The sequence below is a fragment of the Psammomys obesus genome, unplaced genomic scaffold, assembly GCF_907164565.1.
Source record: "Psammomys obesus unplaced genomic scaffold, mPsaObe1.curated_primary_1811, whole genome shotgun sequence".
Lineage (NCBI taxonomy): Eukaryota > Metazoa > Chordata > Mammalia > Rodentia > Muridae > Psammomys > Psammomys obesus.
In genome coordinates this window covers 7,404,118-7,425,956 of record NW_026590677.1, presented here as the reverse complement: position 1 = coordinate 7,425,956, position 21,839 = coordinate 7,404,118, and the positions used below count along the sequence as shown (strand labels likewise).

The 21,839-nt window shown below is 37.9% G+C and overlaps 1 protein-coding gene across 1 annotated transcript; it reads right to left on the bottom strand.

The window, feature by feature from the left end:
- Positions 1–5,336: 5,336 nt before the first annotated feature.
- On the bottom strand, positions 5,337–20,751 carry Tnmd (tenomodulin). Its single transcript, XM_055608327.1, has 7 exons — positions 20,704–20,751; positions 20,408–20,539; positions 11,489–11,629; positions 11,174–11,275; positions 7,919–8,072; positions 6,080–6,246; positions 5,337–5,546 (listed from the first exon to the last, which is right to left on the bottom strand). The coding sequence occupies exons 1-7, from the start codon at positions 20,749–20,751 to the stop codon at positions 5,337–5,339; spliced, it is 954 nt and encodes a 317-aa protein (XP_055464302.1).
- Between the last annotated feature and the right edge of the window lie 1,088 nt (positions 20,752–21,839).

Genomic DNA, 21,839 nt, shown 5'->3' with positions numbered 1-21,839 from the left:
CTTTCTTTCTTTCTTTCTTTCTTTCTTTCTTTCTTTCTTTCTTTCTTCCTTTCTTCCTTTCTTCCTTTCTTCCTTTCTTTCTGTTTTTGTTTTATTCAAGACAGGATTTTTCTGTGTAGCCATAGCTGTCCTGGAACTTGCTCCATAGACCAAGCTGACCTTGAACTCACAGAGGAGAATCAGTTTCTGTTGGCTGGCCCAAATACTGAGCAAGTTTCAAAGTAATACTTTTTTCTTTATCTTTACTCTGGTGGCCTTAATAAACACTGTAATTTCTCTGAATATAAAGGTTTCTATACTTGGGATTGGTATATAAATTGGTTACAGTCTTTTATACGTTCAAATCTACATTCATTGGGATGACTGATGAATCTACTAGTGGTACAAAAGAAGATATTGAAAAATATGTGTATATTATTGGCTGTTTTATAGAAAAGAGAGATTTCCTTGAATGAGAGTAAAATAAAAGTTTTTTTCTGCCTTCAACTTTTCACATCTGCTCTGTATGTAATGTGCCATGAGATTTACTCTTTTCTTTTAGACAGGTTTTGATTTTCATCATGGAGAACACAAAATTTTATCTAGTCAATTTATCATCAAAATAAAACTTCTTTAATGAATATTATCATTTTATAATGGTCTTGCTCCAAAATTTAATGAGTTTTGAGAAGCAAAACCTATATAATAGGCAGCGTTCACACCAAGGAATAGATTTCTGGTGAGAAAATGAGTTTATGAATTGGCAAGCCATCTGAGCTCCTTTGTAAAATAAACAAGCTCAAATCATGTTTTCTATCTCTTGACACACTGCTGCTTTTTCTTTGCTCAACAATGGTTAGGTCCTGTCCCCTAAAGTCCCTTGTCCCTGGCAAATGTTTTTCTCTTGGCTCAATGAAGACTGATAAGGATGTAAACATGAGTAATATTTTTGTAGCCAATACCTTTGAAAGAATAGCAGAAATACTGCTGTAAGCGGAAAATTCATAATGGCAGATGATAGCATCAATTAAGGAAGTATAAATGTAAACAGTATAATAATATCACTGTCAGATAGAGATCAGCTCAGCACTATGGAATTGCTGGAATCTTTCGGATTTTGCTGCTATTTGTTTTGGTTGAAGGACTTCTTATGGCTTGATCTGTTTCAGTTGGTTTGACATGCCTGTCTTTTAAAGCTCTTCAACCAAGGACACTAGACATGAGTATGACGTTAAGAAAGTAGAGGAAAATATAGCTAAACATAAACAAATACCAAAGTAGCAAGTACACAAATCATATTTACTTCTGTAAATACCAAAAGAGAATATTCATCTAAAGAAATCACAAGTACAGTTATTTGATAAGTAGTTTTCATGGGCATTGATTTAAAATGCTCTAGGAGACATTAGAACAGGGCTTCTGTGATGGTAGGGACAATAATTTTTGAATATACACTCATACCTGATTTTGAATATGGAGTCACTTTTCTTTCTTGTTAGAGAACAGCATGCTGTCAGCAAAATTAAGCCCTAGACGAAACTTCTTCAAAAAAAGAAAAGCCAAAATGAAATCATATTAAGGGTATAAATAAAGTAGATCCATGCATTTCCTGACAGCCCGAATGAGAAGGTCCATATTTATCTCAGCAAGCTTTCAGCGTTAGACTTTAGGAGCCAAAGTGACAGTTTTGGACTCAGCCAGACAGTGAGCCTTATATATAAAAACTCAAAATAGATTTTTCTTTGCCCCTAGTCCTGCCAGAGAGCCATTTTAGGTCTGTAGGAAGGCACTGAGCACACTAATGCATAGTGTCCTTCTGCTGAGTGGAAGCAATGGATGGTTTCACCTCACCTGACTTTTCTTAATTGGAATTTAGATCCACAAAGAATCTGGACGCTAACACAATATTTCTTTTGATTTCACACAAGGTATGCCTTTTGCTGTCCCCCACCATCCCCTTATACTTAGAATAAAAGGAACTTGAGATTGAAATGCAAAAGCCTGCAGTTTTATAATGGAAATAGATGCCTGGACTGTGGGTAATCATGGAAACATTCCATCACTCTGGGATTAGAGGCATTCCTCACTGTTGGAATTGTCAGAAGAAATCCAATATAGAAGTGGATTTAAGTAAGATAAGAACATTCATCCCCAGTTTGAACAGATATCAAGGCTAACTTTTTGTGGTTGTGCTTTTTTATAATCTCCTCTCTTTTTACCTTGTTCTTCCTCTTCTATCTTATTGCCTTCAAAAGTATATATTTACGAGTGTCCCATATACTTTAGATCCCATACTGAAATACAGAAGATTTAGATTTCATGTGTAGGTAAGAGGGAAAGGGATGAGGAGATGACTGGACAAGCAGATTATGAAGCTAAGGTGCTTGAGGATTGCCAAGGGGGAAAGAAATTGTACTGACAGGAAAAAGGGGATGGGAGGTGGCTGTTGAGAGTGATTTGATTAAGGGTATCTTGTATGTATGTTACATCTGAACTTTAATGTAGTAAGTAGCTAGGACAGACCCTCAAGTAAGGAAATGACAATAAAATCTATATGAAACTGGGTGCAGTGGCACATGCCTATAATTCCAGCACTCAGGGTGGCTGAGGCAGGCAGATCCCCATGAGTTCCTGGCTAACCTTGTCTACAAATTGAGTCCAGGACAGTCAAGGTTACATTGAAAAAAAAGTCTGTCTTGAAACAAACAACAAATAAAATCTATATGTGAAAAGTAAACTTCATGTAAAAGCATTTATGCTATATTTAGTCTACAACCTGGGAATTTCACCATGGACAAGTTGTCACAGTTAAGGCTGAGTGTGAACTAGACTATAAACATAATTAAGGGGTAGTTTAGGAAGGAGAGTTGGGAACATTTGATAAGGTCCTGGCATAGATGATAGAGATATACTTAAATTTCTGCCAGCAGAGAGATTATTTAAAATACCGAATACAGGGGGTTGGAGAGATGGCCCAGCAGTTAAAAGCATTTGCTATTCTTGCAGAGGACTGGAGTTGCATTTCCAGAACACATATGGTGGTTTATAGATAGCTGCATTTAGCTCCATTTTAAGGCTCTTGTGCCCTCTTCAGGCCTCTGAGGGAACTAGGCATGCATACAGTGTACATACATACACACAGGTGAAGCATACGCAGGGAGCTTGGTGGTTCTTTGGTGTTGCTCCTTGTGATTGGGAAGTTGGTATAGGGAAGAGAAGCAGAAGGAAGTGAAGCTGCTCTACCTCTGAGTTGATATGACTGTAGAAGAAGGCATAAAGTCTTTACACAGCACTCAAGGGTGGACAAAACACTATGGCAGGAGTGTGAACACATGGTCTCCTTTTCCATTCTGGCTTGTACCTAAGCTGAAATACACTAATGTGTGTGGAATCACTTGCTTATTGTGGTGCTGTTTTTCTTCCCTGTAAACCAAGAGATGGTTTGAATGCTTCTTAAACATGCTTTTTTTCTTTCCCTGTTTGGACTGAATGTCTGCCTCATTAAAGGACTTGTATTTTCCTACTGTGAAATTAGTAGCAGGTTGAGGTATGTTATTTGTTTTCTGTGCCCCACATACTCAAGACTCTGGGTTCGTATTCCAGAATGAATAGAGACGGGTCGGGGAAGAAAGAGAAAGAAAAGAGGGGAAAATGTGACTAGAAATTCTGAATCCAAAATTATTACATAGAACACTCTATACTTTCTAACATGTGTAGGTGTGTATAAGTGTATATATATGGACATATACCTAGGAAATACAATTGTAGTTAGTTTTATATACATTCCTGTATGTGCCATCATCTATACTGATTCTTATCCTTAGGAAATACCTTCAATTTGATTTGTATCATCCACAGAGCACAGTACCTACACTATCCTAGAGACTACCCAATTTTGAGTGTCTCGGTAACTTTAAATCACTGGCTAATCATTAGAAACTGTTAAAAAGAATAATTTATTTAAAAAGATAGCTAATACCACTAAGTTCATATAGTCCCAATTAATCTCATCTTTCACATTTTTCTATTTCAAACATAAATTAATTTCTGTTATAATTGAAGTAGTCAAAAAAGTCTGGGACCTTTTAAGTAATTAATAATAAAGGGAACATTGTTAGATATACTTGATTGTACTTTCATTTCATGACTAATAATAATATAAGTATGTTACATATGCTATTAATTAGTAACTTGCTAATACTAAGTCAATCTTGGTCATGGATGTATCTATGTATTTTCTCAATTGTGAAGTAGGAGAATATGACTTCCTGATCCACAGATACTTTGGTGAGGATTTTATCTGATGGAAACTTCCAGACAGATATCGTCATGACACAATGATGTTTAGTTGAGCAATGAAGGATGTTATCTTCAAATGGAATTACAAGGGATGACAGATTGGCAGAGCATGAATTTTGAAACTTGAGTTTGCAGGGACATCAAAGTTAACATTACTTTCTACCCAATTTTTTTTCTTTCACTTTTGTAATCTTTCTTATTCCTAAGGAAAATATGGGGTAATTGGGAGTTAGTTCTCACCACTCTTTTAAGTAGCAAATTGTTAATTCCTTGTATTTTGGAAGGAAAAAGCCCATTTAATTTTTCACCTCAGTAATTTTTGTATGTCTGTTTCTGTGAATTTTATTTATGGGTCTTCATGTTTCAGAAAATTACCTTGGAACATTATGTAGCCAGAATCTGATCTAAAGAGAAGTCAGATGTGAAGGTTCTAAAATGTTGAATTTGTCCAAAGTTGAGTTCCTATTCACAGGAGGGAAACCGAAGACCCTTTTTGCTAAGCTAGCTTTCTCCTTTGCTGAGTCTGAGCAGTTAGAATGTTTAATGTTGGCCTGCTGTGACTCAGCAATTGCCTGACCAGCAGCTTTATAGACACTTAAGGAACTCCACATTATACCTTTCAGGTAATTAAGCAATGGGACTATGCACAAAAGTTTATGCTTCTATTCATTGTTTCTGGGGACATTTTGTCATACCCCTTCATTTGTACTTTGTCAGACCAGCACAGTAAAAATATGGGATTTGGAAATGTTACGCTTTACCCAAGTCTGTTGATATAGTTCAAACAGGCATCTTGCCATCCATCAGGCAGGTCTATTCTATTTCAATTGCCAGAAGTATTCTCAGCAAACACTTACCCATTGTGTTCAGCAGCAACAACACCATTGATGATGATGATGTAGAAGTTTATTAGAACATGAAGAGAGGATAACCTACAAGTAATTCTGGAGGATAGGCTCCTTGGAGGCACATGCCTCATAGGCAGAAACTCATTGAATAGCATGCATTTATTATATGCTGGCTAACAGAAGGTTAAACATTTGACCTCAAACTTCCTATTAGACTCTCCCAAGCATGCGGGCCACCCACCAGTTGCAAGGCATGATGACACGGCAGATGACTCGTCCTCCTTGGTAGCAGTATGGATATGGGTAGTAACCTAATAAAGGTTCACAGACACGGCGGCAGTAGCGGTTACCTCGACGACAGTAAATACAGCAATAACCTCTCTCATCCAGCATGAGGTCAAATTCGATTCCATTTTCAGTCTGAAAGAAAACAGTATTGGAAAGAAAACTCTTTAGGGAGAGGTCCCACCAAACAAGAGAGGGCTTTTGTGCTCTCCCCACCCCCCAAATGTGACTGAGTTGGGAGGCTGGTGAGAAATTAAGTTTCTTAGCCATATCATAGATATACAGCTATGCAATCAAGATTCAAAATTGTTTTTGAATGTACTCCTTGGAGAATACGAAGTGTTTGGTTTTTTTTTCTTTCTTTCCTTTTTTTTTGGGGGGGGGTTGGTTTTGGTTTTATCGAGACAGGGTTTCTCTGCTGTAGCTTTGGTTCTTCTGGACTGCCTTTGTAGACCAAGCTGACCTCTAACTCAAAGCCATTCTCCTGCTTCTGCCTCAAGTGCAGGGATTACAGGCATGCACCACCGCGCCTGGCTGAGTGCAAGTTTCCTAAATGGTTGTTAAAACTATGATATTTTTTCCAATTGCTTTGAGACAACTTTGTAAGAAGTTTTATGAGAGCTCTTTTATTTCTGCCCTGAAAAATGAGTGCAGTGGATAGCACTCACATAATCATTTACTGGAAGGTCTTCCTCACTTGCTTGTCTGATGTGACGGGTCTTCTCCACCTTTACTTGCGGGACTACCCATTGCTCATTCTGTTCAATTCCCTTTTTTTCGTTGGTAGGAAAGTGAAGATCTTCACCATCCTCCTCAAAGTCTTGTAGTTCTGAAACTAAGATAGCAAATACAAAATCGGGATGCCATTACTTTGCAAGCATGAAAGAGAGAAGGGTTTAGGAAAACAAAAGTTTGGGAGAGTTATTTTTGTCTGTCTTTTGACTGGTAAAATTTAGGCATGCATGGCCTGCGTTTCCTAGCTCTTGAAGTGGATAGTCTGAAAACTATTTTGCTTTTCACCAACTTCATTGCTTGTTTGGCATCAGACATTTACTCCTTTTCATAGTAGTAGAGTCAATTTACAACAAGACAAGGGACTTTTGCCTTTCTCAATGCTTTAACTGCAAGTGCTCAAAAACATTTCTTGATTGCATGATTTGACTTGGTGTAAACTGCCCTCCCATCAATTCTCTTTTGTGTCTCACTATTTTTAGATTTATTTTTTACATATATAGACGTTTCACCAGCATTCATGCCTGTGTACCACATAGGTACAGTGTCCACAGAAAGCAGAAGATGGGGTCAGATAACTTAGAACTGGGGTTGAAAATGGTTGTGAATCACCGTGTAGGTACTGGGAGTTGAACCCAGTCCTTTGCAAGAGCAATAAGTGTCCTTAACCACTGAGAAATCTCTCTGCCCCCTACCCCTAGTGTCTCATTTATTTTTAACTTTAGTCTGTGGAAGACTTGCCAAAAGCAAATGTTCCCCCATACTTTTTCACTCTTTTTCTTGTTATCTTACACAATTGTGGTACAATTGTCAAAACTAATAAGTAAGCATTGGTTAATTGTCATTAACTAAACTACAGACTTTATTCATCAATATTTCCATTCATGTTCTTTGTTTTTGCAGCATTTAGTCCAGGATAACAGATTGCATTTTATCATCTTTAAAAGCAAAACCAGACAAAAATCTCCAAATAATACTAATAGAGGCCTACATTGTTACGACTGTCCTGACTTGAGTACTATTACTATACTGTCTTTGTGCAGAGTGAGGGAGGCTAAAGTCTGTTTCAACTGGACAGAATAACGTGCCTAGGAACCTTTGTCTTCTTGAACTGAAAGTTCTACTTTTCTGCTCTGGACCTCTAACCTTCAATTCCGTTTATGATTCCTCAAACATACACAAAGAAACTGTATTGCCATGATTGCCCTATATTCTGGAGGAGAGTGCCATTTGACATGAGAATTCTTGAGACATGAGTACTGTTTGGTCTCTTTTCTCTCCAGTTCATAAGTTGGTCCCACTGTGGTTTTAAGGAAAAGTCTGGTATCCCTGCTGCAATGAATATAGATGTACAAAGAAAGATAGATTAGCTTTCTGCTATCATTGGTCATATTAAGGTGGTATTACCTTTCCTTTCCTGAGATATTTTAAAAGCCTGCAAGCATTAATTCATCTGATGTATAACTTGTACAGTCACCATATACGGTTTCATCCAAGAAGGTATAAACTGATGATTTGTTTTCATAGAAATGTGGTCTCTCAATGCTGGAAACATTAACCTCTTTTTCTTTCTTTTCTTTCTTTCTTTCTTTCTTTCTCTCTCTCTCTCTCTCTCTCTCTCTCTCTCTCTCTCTCTTTGAGATAGTTGCTTAAGTTGGCCATGAGCTCAAAATTTCCCTGCTTCAGACTCCTGGGCAGTGGGAATATAGGTATGTATCACCATGTTAGCATGTTAACATCATTGGAAGGAATAGATTTTGGGTAGGATACCATACCTGCTATTAGAGTGGGATTGATCCAGTACATGGTCACATTATCACAAATCTCCAGAATCTTAGAATTTTTTAGGAAGTCTCTGTTTTCAATAGGCTTTTCTGCAGGAACCCAAATTACTGACTGTTCAAAGAAAGTTGTAGTAATTTCTTCATTCTGAAAGAAGAAAGTGGGTCAGGATTGGGATTGAAGAGAAATCAGTGCAGCAATTTAACTATTATGGAGTGCTGAAAAGCAGTATGTTTTATTCCTTAGTAATGGGTGCAATGCTGGTGTTAGCTGCTGGTGAACTGTCTCCATGTCATGCTGACAGTAGGTTCCCATAAAGAGGCTAATGACTGAATATCTTCCTTCTGGTTCTGGAAGGAAGGTTACTCACTAAAATGAGAGCTTTGTCTGCAGCCATTTCTCTTGAAAGGCTTTCCATTGTGTTCTGGGCACTACCTGGGCCATACAAGCTTTACTTTGAGCTTCTGCAACTATGAATGATTTACATTTCTCCACTTTAAATGGGTGAATACCTACCTTGTTTTACTAGTATGGCTAAGGTTGAACACAATATTTCACCTCAAGCTGAAAATAACTCTTATAATCTAAACTAGTGAGATCTGTTAAATAGCCAATTGACCTATTATCTTGAATTTACAAGAAATTTGTGTTTTCATATTTTAAAATCTTCCATTTATGGAAAGTAGACTTATTAATCCCATTCTTTCTAGATGCTTAAGGTTTATCTCACAGAGGACTCTGGCTTACAGAGCTTCACTGTTGTGTTAAAAATACATTCTCTTCCATTTCTAGTGCCAGTAGTAGTTGCTTTGAATATCTAGATCTTACCAACTTGTCAATAAGGTTTCATCACTTTACCCCTGCTCTTAATAAGGTCTTTTTTTTGTTGTTTTTACCTCTTTTGGTTCTTCCTGGCTTCATGATTTTTCAGTGTGTTTATTTATTTTCCAAAATATGCCTTTGTATAATTTCTGTCTGAACTAGTCACAACTTTAAAGTCCTGGCTCTTTCGTCCTCAAGTCTGTAAAGGCCTTGGAACACATTGAAAGGGATTGGAGAAAAAGAGGTTGGTGTGCATCCTAGCTTTGTTAGCAAACTTGGGGCGATTTAGATAGTGTCTCTGAATGTTTTCATGTGCATGCCATTGATACAGTGCTGAATGAAGTACAGAGCAAAAGAGCTTTTTAAATTCATGGCCACAATTTGTTGCACTAAAAAAAATATCTGTAGTGTGAAATTCAGTTTTCTTGGAGATGAAATAATTTTACTATCATCAGGTGAATACATGTGAAATTTAAGAGTTATCGCCAAATTAACAAAAGAAAAAATTAGGGCACAGAGAAAACATGGGCCTTTTTTTCTATATCACCCCAGAAAAATCCTATTATATCAAGTTAGGCTTTCATTGCTGCTTGTCTATACTCAATACATTGCTTTCTGTAAACATTTTCATGATATTTTATATAGTAGCTTTTAAAACATTTTTATTTAATTGTGTTGGGGGCGCAGGGTACATACCACAGTGCATATGTGGAGGTCAGAGGACAACCTCACTGGAACTGGTTCTCCTTGTGTCATGTAGCTCCTGGTAATTGAACTTCAGTCATCAGGGTTGACTATAGGTGTCTTTACCTGCTGACCCTTCTCTCTGGCTCTATAGTATCTTTTAAGTCCTAATCTTCTTTCTTGTTATGATTGCCCCCATACTAACTAATTTCTGGTAAATTGATCTATTCTTCAGAAGCATCTAGTACAAGATTATTAGAAACAAAAGAAAACTCTACAAAATCTACCACTACCATAGACCTCGGCAGCAAAACATCCTCTCTAGAGATACTTTCTTCTTTTGAAGGGAAATTCTAGGAAAAGGAGTCTGTAACATTTTTAGCCATTGAGATAACAGTAGCATAAAAAAGTTATGTCAGGCCGGGTGTGGTGGTGAGTGATTACTGTGAGTTTGAGGTCAGCCTAGTCTACAAAGCGAATCCAGGACAGCCATTGTTACACAGAGAAACTTTGTCTCCAAAAACAAACAAACAAACAAACAAACAAACAACAAAAAAGGTAACGTGAGAACTAACAATAGCTCTGACTAGTCTTGGGTAAGGAAAAATACTCTAACCCACCAGCATGTAATAAAGGAGATAAACATGAAAGTGACCAGTTGGAAGAACATTAAAAAGAAAGATGGGAGAAAGAAGAAAATGAGATTTCAATGTACATAAGCTCTATTATACCATTGCCACCTTAGATTTTCCAGTTGTAAACATAAAAGCAAACTAAATTAAACCAGAAGAACCTCTAGGACTGCAAAGATTGATCTATTTTAGGAAGTGATGACCCATCTCCCATAGTTTCCTAGGATCGTTCATTCACTAATTGGAGCAGTGTCCTAGACATCAGTATAGGTTGAAGTTTTCACCTTTGTTTTTGGTTCTTCGGAGGAGCACAGTGGATTATCAAATTAGCACCTCCGCATAAAATGGTAAGGTGAATAAGCTGAGTATTGATATGTGACAGAAGTGGTATGACCCCTTTGTAGCCTTCTGTTTTAAAACACTATTTTTATTATTTAGTTTTAAAATTATTTTATGTGTAAGGTATTTTACCCTCATGTATATCTGTTTCACCAAAAGAAAGCATTAGATCCCCTGTAACTAGAGTTACAGATGATTGTGAGCTACCATATGGGTGCTGAGAATTGAAAACTTGGGTTGTCTGGAATAGTAGCCACTACTATTAACCTCTGAGCCAGATCTCCAGTCCCTATTTTTATTTTTATTTTTATTTTGTGTGTGCATGTGCAACTTTGTTGGGATATATGTGTGCTTGAGAATGAAGCTGCCTCTGGAGGCCAGATGTGTTGGATCCCCCTGGAGTAGGGGTTACAGTTGTGAGCTGACTGATGCATCTTCTGGGAATTGAACTAGGGTCCCTGAGCTATCTCTTCATCCGTGGGCTAATTTTCTTAAAGTCTTTCTTATATTCGTGATTGCTTTTGTTCCTCTGATTAATTCCTTTCAGGAACAAAAGTACATAGCTTTTTTTTTTTTAAATATTTTTTATTTTGTTTATTTGTATAGTGTACCTTTAGCAAGTCACTCTTCAGTTCTAAATCTCAGATCCTATATCTGAATATGGGAATAATAATAGTGCCTATTTACAAGACTGAGGATCCAATGAGAAGAGAGCATTTAGCATAATGATTGGCCAGTAAATGAAGCCTACCATCATTTTTCCTCACATACCTCATCGACTTCCTCTTCTGGTTCAGAAAATTCGGGAATCACCTTGATTTGAGTTTTAATAAAACATTTTTGAAGACCTACGAAGTAGATGCCAGTGTATCCCTATAAAAGAGACAAACAATAATACAATTAGTTTCCTGTAATTGTCACAGTTAATGAGTTCCATGACTTATCAGAACCACAGATTAGCAAACTTTGAATTCAAAGGGAAACCTTTATCATAAATGAAATGAAGGTTTAAAGGCTAATTTTTAAATGTTCTTCAATGATTGTAGTATTTTAAGTGGAAAGCCTCAGGAGAAACAGTCAACTCACATTTTTAAAGTCATGGACTTCCAATGTTTCATCAGTGCCATTTCCACTTCTGAATATTTCTGTCCTGGTCATGGGATCAATTTCCATATAAATCTTCTTCTTCTCACCATTGCTGTAGAAAGTGTGCTCCATGTCATAGGTCTGGAAGGCAGAGGAAGGAAAGCAAGCTCTAAGATTGTGTGAGTGTCCCTTCATAAAATGCTTTAACTGAGGCTACTTTCTGTTTTCAGAGACTTTGTACTGAGGGGTCATCTCAGGATTTTGCCATTGGAATTCTCTAAAATTATGATTAAAGTGAGGTGCTTTTTGATGTTCAGACTGATATGGTACAGGAATCAATTTTCAGAGTCAGTGTTTTATATTTAAGCCAAATAGCTGAGCTAATTATGAAGAATTCCAACAGTTTTCTTGGCAACCTTGGTTAAGTAGCAAATGACATTCTGCAAACCAGCCTGTAAAGCATTTCCCCCTGTGTTAAGCCTAAGGGATCATCTCAAGCCTTTGCTGCTTCCTGAAGCTACTGCTTCCTTTCTTAAGTGTTCCATGATTACTCGTCCCATCACTTTCTCGAAATCCATTATATCCAAGAAAGAGATTTGAAAACATTTAGAAGGGTTAGGCATTATTTCCCATATGAAAAATCTTTCAGGATTTTGACAATACCTCAACAAGTCGTAGTCTTACCCTGTATTTCTCTTTGTTCTTTAAAATCTAGCACAGTCATCTGCCTTTCATTAGACTTCTGTTTTATTGGCTAACCATCCCCACTTGGGTTATTGCTGGGTTCTGTTTTTAAAACTTGATTCCATTGTTTTCAACTTCTGTAGATTCTTCTGTATAGACTTTGGTGATAGGGTGAGGTGCCATAAATTAACAGAATCTTCCAAGGAGAGTGCTTCTGAAAGGCTATTTACCAAGCCTTTTTGAGTGGCTGAAACAAATCCCCAAACTTCCTTCTGCTCTCTAAAAGTGACAATTCTATCACTACAGACCAAAGGTCCCAGTCCCATGACATATTTTATTTCAATATTAAGCATGTAACCTATAACCTTGATCGTATTTGAGGCTAGAAAAAAATATCAAATCCGGAGGAGTCTGATCTCTGTTGTAAACTATACCACAGTTGATGGTGCCATTTGCAAGTCTATCTTCTCCCCACTGCTTGGAGGCCTTTGCCTGTTGGATTTCTACATATTCATTTGTCCTTCTGAAGAAGCAAGTTGCTACAGAATCAGTGTTGCTTTCTAATAACAGAGTTCCTAGTGACATCCTCCTTCTTGAGTTTCTACTGGGTTGTGTTGTTTTTAGTGTCTGCTGATGTCTGTGACAGCATGTTAGTTTAACCTGGTCAAACTTTTCCCAACTCAAGTAGAAAAACAAGTTGGATGGGTTTGTGGAAACAAGTGCTACTTCAAGCATGAAAAGTCTGCTGGAGCCACTGAAAAGAAAACAGAGACAAAACCATTTTTACCTCCTTGAAGCCCTGTAGCGCCTTAGACATAGGTAGTAGTTATTTGCTGAATAGGTATCATCACCAACAACGCATTCTTATCTTCCCAAAGGAATGTCTTGAAGATTAGTAAGGTCTTTTAAAGGTAGTGAAAAGAATATTAAGAGCACTTTAGCTATTGCTGAGTTAACTTGGGAAGGACAACATTCTTAGTGACAGGTAGAAAACTCCTTTAAGCTTGTCATTTGCTTCTGCTTCTAAAAATCCTCTTAGTTCCTGCTTGCATCCAGCTAGAGAAAAGAAACTTCTAGGTATGGAAAAAACAAAAAGAGCTTTCAGTCAGTTGGCTGACTTAAGCAAAGGACAAAGGCTTCCACTTCAGACACAGCTTTGTCAGGTTTCCCAATAGGGGGGCAGTTTCTTTAGAAATACTAACCATTGTGGAGACAAATGTTGGCAGTGTTAGCCACTAGGGCCTGGGTTGGGGTGTTTGTTTCATCAGCACCACTGATGGATTATTGCATGGAAAAATTGGGTTAGAGACTAGGGGATTTTGGACTGTGGCCTACCTGGGCAAAAGAAAGAGAAATACAGACTGTGTTTTCAATCATCAGTAGAAGACTATGGGACTGTGTTGGTGACATTTAAATTTTTAGTGTACTGCTGTGGAATGAGTTTTCCTGCACTGTTGGCAATGCGTTTTACTTGGACTCCTTTCTGGATGAGTACTATTGGAAATTGCCAAGCTCAGCAGATCTTCACTACTTTCAACATTCAACATCTCTGCAAAGAATTGGGTTGTTTGTTTTGTTGTTGTTATTTGGTGAGGGAAGAGACATCCGTGTTAATTGCACCTATTAATCAGCATGTTGATTTTGTGTTAGCAATGGTAGCTTCTTAAATAGAGTGAGATCAGAATGACTTCATTTGTGTATGAAACCTTAGTGTGTGGGAGGGTGTAGGACTAGAGAACTACATATTCTCCCAGGTGGAATTCTGCTATCAAAGGTGTCCTTTTGAAGCAGACTGTCTTTTGTCTAGGAGAATGATGCCAATGACTTACTTTGGACTGTGTGGGGTTAGGTTTGAGTAAATCCAGACACAGTGTCTCACTCAGGTCCCCGTGGAGCACACTGCTTGGGTAATGGCTATGCAAGCTTCACTGGCCCGTATGAAGACTGAGCTCATGACTTTGGCATCAGGAGTACTTTGCTGTCTACTAAGCTCTCTGGCTCCTGGGTTGAAGTGCCTTCTGGAAATGAGGAACTAAATGGCTTTGCCCTGTCCAGGAACAAACTAAAGCAGAGACAGGATGGCTGACCTTAGAAAGGTGTGAGTGGCCTCCAAGCATCTCTCTTCAGTCTCTGCCCCCAATTTATCTTTATTCCAGGAGAGGCAGAGCAAGGACAGCATGTGATATGAAGTATGCCCTTGCCAAATTGATGGATAAATGAGGCCCCTTTCTGGTATTTTCATACCTTGTTCCCTTTGCACCCTCATAGCCTTTTTTTCCACGCCTTTCTCATTTCCATCTGTCCTTCTGTCTCCTGTCTAGACAACCAGGAATCTGCCAGTGCTTTAGGGATCTTATGTAAGAGAAGAAACTAATCTGACAAATGAGTTTACATTTAGGTATTACCAATCGAAAAAACATTCATCAATTTGAAAAGTTGAATGTAATGCTTCACTCAAAGAAATGAAGTTGTAATGATACATTTTAGGTACTGTGACAACAGGAGCAGGAGATACTCTGGGGGATGTCAAAGGCATCTTCCAACAGAATCCAAATGGGTTCTTACTGGCCTCATGATGGTCAGAATATTGGAATAGGACAGAGAGGCCAGTGGGATAGTGGGTGTATGGTTAAATTCAGGCATTGTGTAAGAAGACCACACTGACAAAATATGGGGAAACACAAATCAATTTTTCTTCCCTATCTGGGAATTCTGTCCTCAGTCCAGTTAAATCCTCCATCTGGGCAGCCAATTAGTCCTAACTTCCTCCAATGTGCACACTATTCCCTGTTTTCCTGTCTCTGTTTTTGATACTCTCTGAGATCAGAAAAGAAAGGTTTTTGTTTATTCTATGTTATAGGTCTATATAAGTGAGTATATACCATATGTGTCTTTCTCCTTCTGGGATACCTCACTCTGAATGATCTTTTCTAGATCCCACCATGATGACAGAGGGAGGGTGGGACTGGGAGGGAATGACGGAGGGGGATACAGCTGGGATACAGAGTTAATAAAATGTAACTAAAAATAAAAATAAAAAAGAAAGGTTTTTGTAAAGAGTAAAATTGACTCACACCTTGGTGTGGTGGATCTGTTTGGGGGCAAGCAGCTTTAGCTTGTCCTGACAGGGATTTGAGGACATTTGGCTTAGGTTTGTTTTTTGAAACCTGTGATTAATCTAGCTGGACTTTTTTTTCCCACCTTCATCCTTTACTGTCTGTTTATGAGGTACATTCTCCAAAGGTGAAATGCATGCTCAGAATAGTTGGCTAGCAGGGTTCAAGCTAGGAAAAAAGGGAAGAGAAGACATTGTACCATATTATTACCTATCTAGTCTATGAGAATTAAAAGACTTCTGAGTATTTCTCTATCAACACAGTGCCGACAGATTATTTCTTATGCATATTTGGACTTTTGTATCTTCAATCACTAGCTCTCAGTCCTGAAAAAATTGAGATAAGCATCCAGACATTCCTCTTTAAAAGAAAGAAAGAAGGAAGGAAAGAAAAAAAGGAAGGAAAGAAGGAAGGAAGAAAGGAAGAAAGATAGAAACAAGGAAGGAAGGAAAGAATGATTGAAAGAAAGAAAGCAAGAAAGGAAGGAAGGAAGGAAAAGAAAGAAAAGGCCATTTCTTTTGTTTACAAATGAGCTAATTGGGAAGTTTCCCTGTATACATAATCCTCTTCCCAATTCCCAAATTTGTTGGAAAACAGCAAAGAATCCTCAGAAAAAGTTCTAGTGCTAATGTTAGTCCTTCCACCTACAAACTTTGTGACTTTACTAAATGCCTCTGAGGGTTCAGTCCCTACCTGCATCCCCTTTCTTCTTTTTTGTTTTTGCTTTTTGACACAGGATTTCTGTGTAGCCTTGGCTATCCTGGACTTGATTTGTAGACCAGGTTGGCCTCAAACTTACAGAGATCTCCCTGCCTCATGAATGCTGAGATTACAGGTGTGTGCTACCTCACCCAGATCTGCATCCCCTTATGGGTAGTTGGGAAATCCAATTTTTCTCACATTTGGTCTGTACTTCTCAGGTTGCATGTTAGGTTGCAGCTATCTGTTGATCACTTGGGCTCCTTCTCCCTACAACTCTGTCTGAAGGCTATATAGCTTGTGCCAGATAAAAGCACTCAGTGAAATAAATACAACTTTATGGTAATCAGAATCCAGCATCATGTAATTTGTAAGAGCTACCCCTGAATAGTCCAAAATGACAACTGGCCCAGTAAGGATTGTTGTACATGGGTAAATTTGGGTCTCACAAAGAAAAGAAAATGAAGAGATGCCTTCTTTTCCCAAATTCTGATGTGGCAGCATCTGTTGAAACACAGTTCCCTTGCTTAAGAGATTCTAGCTACCTTTTCAGTTTTCCCTTCTCCAGTGCTATGTTTCAACCATCAGACTGTAGTGTTAAGTGCCTATGCAATCTAGAGAAAAGAACTGTCCCATTGTGTGCCTAGAAATGAATGAAAAAAGTTGGCCTGGGGCTAATTCTAGTAGTAGAAAAATATGAGGAAAGTTTGGGTTAAGACTTGGCAAGGAAGTACTTCTTTTGTACAAAGGATTTTCAGCTTAGAAAATGCTCTTGGGTGTGAAACATGAATGAGACTGTTTCAGTGGTCTTCTGCAATTGAGGTCACATGGGTAAGACCAAATGTTTGCCTATTTTCATGATCCATTACCTCTCATCTTGTGCAGCTATAATGTGGAATTTGAAGGAGCATCTTCAAGAATATGCTGATTGCTGGGGAGGGGGTTATCACTTCCCAGCAGCCCTAAAATAATTCACCACATAGTTCTGATGTATGCTAGGAAGCACAACATTTCTTTTAAATAACTTATGTTTCTGTCTCATTCCATAAAGATTTGGAAGGATGGTGTACAAAATCTGTGCTGTGTTTATAAACTGGTGGTTTAAGAGTTTCTGGTTTGTTTTCTTCATGTTGCTTTGATTAATTGAGGAACTGGCTTCTAATTCTTTCAAGTTCAATTTGGAACACAGGTAACTTTCAGTAAGAGTATTTTTGCAGCAAGCCTGCTTCATGCATCCTAAGGATGCCTGCTTAGACGTGGCTCCTCAACATGGTGCCCCCTCAAAGTCTCTGAAACTTGCTTGGTTAGGAAATCTGAACACAGAGCCTTATGGACTTGGCTTTCCTTGCGTCTCTTCAAATCACCTACGTATGGCTGTGGTTCAGGAAGCCTAGGGTCTGGAAAGAAGAACAGCAGCTCACTCAGAGTTGATTGTCCTTTAATTTTGACTTACTTTTCTCCTGGATGTGTGTGTATGTGTGTGTGTGCGCGCGCTCACAAGCATGCTTGAGGTATACTAAGAATCAAATACTGCTTACTCCCTTTTGAGATCAGGAATCTGAATCTTTTCTGCATATGAAGATGGGAGGGAAGGGAAAAACATGGAAATAGCATGGAAATGTCAACACCAGATGTAGAATGTTAAATAAGCACTGTTTATTATAAACAGATGTTGAAAAGGAAAACACAAAGGAGTGTTGTGGGGGCTGGAAGAGCAAATACTGAAAGCTTAGAGAAAGCCCCAGGACAACACAGGTATCACTACAATCAATAAGCACAAAAGCATCAATAAATCTCTCTACCAAAGGCCGTACTAATCCCACAGGCAATTAAAGCAAAGTCCAGAAGACTGTGGGTTTTACTTTGTTAATCAGAGTTTCATAACAGCCCGTACTCTTACGGAGAGAGGCTTAAATTTGTAAAAGATATTTCGATCATTTTCCTCTGAAAATATTCTTCCTAGACTAATCTGGATTCTTAACTACTAGGATGCAGGCCTAGTCAGTCTTGGTCACAGGAACATGGCTAGCCTCCCAAGACCCTTGTTTGGGACTTAGAAGGTAGTACTTGACTGAATAAAGAATCCATACTTCTGATTTTGTTCCCAACCTAATTTTGTGGTGAAGGCCAGGACTCATATATGAAAGACAGTATATTGAAACTTCCACTTTGAATAGCAAATAAATAGTATTTGTTCATGGTAGAACAACTTAATGTCTTTGTTTGTTTGTTTGTTTTGAGATAGGGTTTCTCTGTGTAGCCTTGGCTGTCCTGAAATGGCTTTGTAGACCAGGCTGGCAGCAATCCACCATCCTCTGCTTCTCTGAGTGCTGGGATTAAAGGAGTGCACTACTATGCCTGGCTACATAACGTCTTTTATCTCCATACCCTCATAATAACTTTGAGTCCTCATTTACGCTCATTTTGGTGAAAATGTATATCCTAAGACAAATTACTTCATGGGAGCTTTAATTTTTTTTTTGTCTTTTAAAATAAACTTTAACAAGCAGTATATCCCACATGTATGCACAAACTGAGCTTTTTTTGTTTGGTTGGTTTCAGAAATTAGGAAGTTATTTTTTGAAATCACATTTAAAAGAACTGGAATGGGAAACAAAATAACATAATCAGAAAGTAAGGGAGATCAAGAATGCAGGTAGGAAGTATGAATTTTTACAAGACAAAGGCAAGATCTCCTGAGTCATTTATTATGGCATTGAGGCAAATGCCACTGTAAGATTAGAAAAACACACTAATACTGGTAGAATGACATTTATAGTGCCATTGAATACAAGAAAACAAAAAAGGCTGTGTTCAGACAGGTATCTATGAATGGTCAAAAAGATTAGGTACCTAACCATATCCAATGAAGGCATTATACTTGCAGTGACTGAAATGATTTATGGTACTGTACTCATATAATTTCCAACTTTGGGGGTAGCATATCACTATAGGAAAAAGCTAAGTGATACTGTAAGTTATTGTACTGGAATGAATATTGACTCTTGGTTAGTTTTCTGATGTTGGTTGCTTTGCATACCTTGCTAGCCTTAACATAATTGGATTCTCTAGAAAGACATCTGAATAGTAAATAGTTCAAAAACAGTAGGGCAGTGGGGTTGGGCTAATAGGAGCTGGTGATGCCCGAAAACCTTTCTGGAACATGATGTAAATAAAAAGGCAAACAAATAAGTAGGCTTGTTTGCTCTCCTTCCCACTTAAGCTTTATAAGGTATCCTTTGATAAATAAATGCAAACAGATATTGCAGCAGAGGTGGAGTATCCCAAGGTAGCTACGACTGTTTTTGTTTGGACACTTAGGAAATTTATTTTCTTTTTCTCCTCCTTCGTCTCTCTTTCCCCATGAACTCTTTGCTCCTATTGCTTCTTTGGCTCCTAATGGTCCATGCCAACCTATTTTCTTCTTGTCTCATTTTCCCTCCTGGATCTTTTTCTTTCCTTTCTTACATCTGCTACCAAGTAGATATGAGGATCTCATGACAAAAAAAAAAAAAAAAAAAAAGATTAACAGCAACACCTGCAGGAGCTGCAGCAACAACAATGACCCACAAAGAAAGAAAGAGAGATATGTCAAAGCCAGGAACCCATCTTCATTGGCTTTAGTTCATCTAATTGTCATTCAAATGGAAATTCTTAAGAAGAAAGGACTATGATTTTTATTTGGGTCACATCTAAACTTGCCAATTGCATGGGAGCCCAGGAATAACAATAACGTGGGAGCATGGGGATACAAGCTACAATGGCAACTAAGCTTCTCCAAATGACTTCAATATTAGAAGGTTTCTGACAGATCTGTGATTACTGATTTTGTGTTGCTTGTATTTACCTACGGCATTACTGTGTCACTGGGACAGTGGTTGTGACTGCTGAGTAGCTGAAAGGCTCTAGTTCTGGTTAAGCAACAAATAATTCTGCACTCAGATATGATAATTGTTTCTTTTAAAAAGGACATTGCTGTCTGTCCTCACAGCAGATGTGTTAAGTCAGAACATAATCACTGAAAATCATTTGCTACCATTTAGGGTGGTTTTTTTCTTATGTGGTTGTCTGGTTACTTTTCCATCAGTTTCTGCCCAGATAATGGAAGATGGAAAGTATTTTTTTCTATCTTACAGTACAAAAAAAAAAGTTTTCAGGAGATTTAACTCCTTAAAGTCAACCATAAAGGAGTGAGTAAATTATTTACCTCCTGTCACTACTAACCAAAATGCAGAACACACAATTTCCCCTCACCCTAAATAAGCAAATGAAAGAAAAACCTTGATTCTATTTTCTATTCTCCCAAATGAATAAAAAAACATTAAGAGAGTTTTCACTTTCAGATTAATTTACATGTAAATCACTAGTTAAATTCAATCAGTCTCAGAAAAGAAATACTGGATACTTTTCTGTTACTTACTTTCTTAGATACCTCCGGCCAGAAGTGTTTGCTCCCCCAAAACAGGACAATTAGAGTTAAAGCCAGGACACCAAATACCAGTCCACAAATCTTAAGTGATTTACATATCTTCTTGGATTTCAAAGCTTCTGCCTAAGCAAAGAGCAGAAAGAATGAAACAATACACAATAACTCTCAAAAAAGCAAGCCATAATTCAAAGTCTCCTTCTATTTCACTTTCTAATGCTCACTTCGCAATACGATAAATCTGGGAAACCACGCTTCTGCTCAAAAGGGAAATATATGAATCAACTTACATTTAGAATGTGACAGTCCTCACAGTTCTCTGGAGGAGTCTTTGCCATGGTCTCCCAGCACACGATGCTCTTTCCCTGCCTTGAGAGGACTGAGAGACCACTGCTGAGGTGGAGTTGCAAGTGAGTCGGCTAACAGATGCCAGAGGAGATGCTGAATTTATATGGCTCAAATATGTCATACCAGAAGCAGAGGGAGCCCAGGGGGCTCCTGTGCTGCGATTTGTTACATAGATATACTCATATATGTATATAACTTCTGTGCACAGAATTCTATCCAGAATGGCAAACACAGAAGGGTATAATGAAAACTATTGTCGTGGGGGTTGGGTTGGAAGGGGATCAAGCCTAGGACACATTGAAATGATTTTTCACTACGAACTTAAAATACCAGAGGCAATGCATGCTGCACACTCCAGAAATAAGCAAACAGAGCAAAAGAGGGAACAAAGTTCTAATGTCAATTCCATGCAATTAAACAAAGATTTATTGCAGGAATATTAAGTATCAGGTACTTTCCTGGGTGCTGGAGAGTCTGAAATGAAGATGAACCTGTGTCTTATTATATAAGAATGCTCAGAGTGCCAAGGCTATCATGTATTTTATTAATTATAATTAAAACCAGAATAAAATGAAGAGAAATTGTGAGCTTTCTGTCTTCATCTCATTTTTATGATTATTTTCCTCTTCTTTAGTTTTTCCCGCAATGCTGTTATATTGTATTTTTTCATGATTTTCTTACTTTAACATATATTGCTTAAATGATCTTATCCAATCCTGAAGTTAATATGTCACTTATTTAGCAATGCAATCCAAATCTGTACCACTAACCCAGTTCTGTCTTTTACTTTCAAAGCCGTTTGAACATCTCAAACATTTTTATCTGGATATAACACAGAAAATACAAACTCAATATAATACCTATCAAACTCTTTCGTTTTTAACTTCTCTCCCCCAACTTACTTTCTTTCCCATAATCCTAATATTGGTTGGTGACTACAATTAGTTTTCAGCTTACCAAACAAAGTACTGAAGAATTACTGACTTGCATATAAAAATTATACCCCTAAACAAATAATTCTTACACTTCTAAAGCCTACAGTCCAAGGTAAAGATAACAGTTTCCTTCCTTCCTTCCT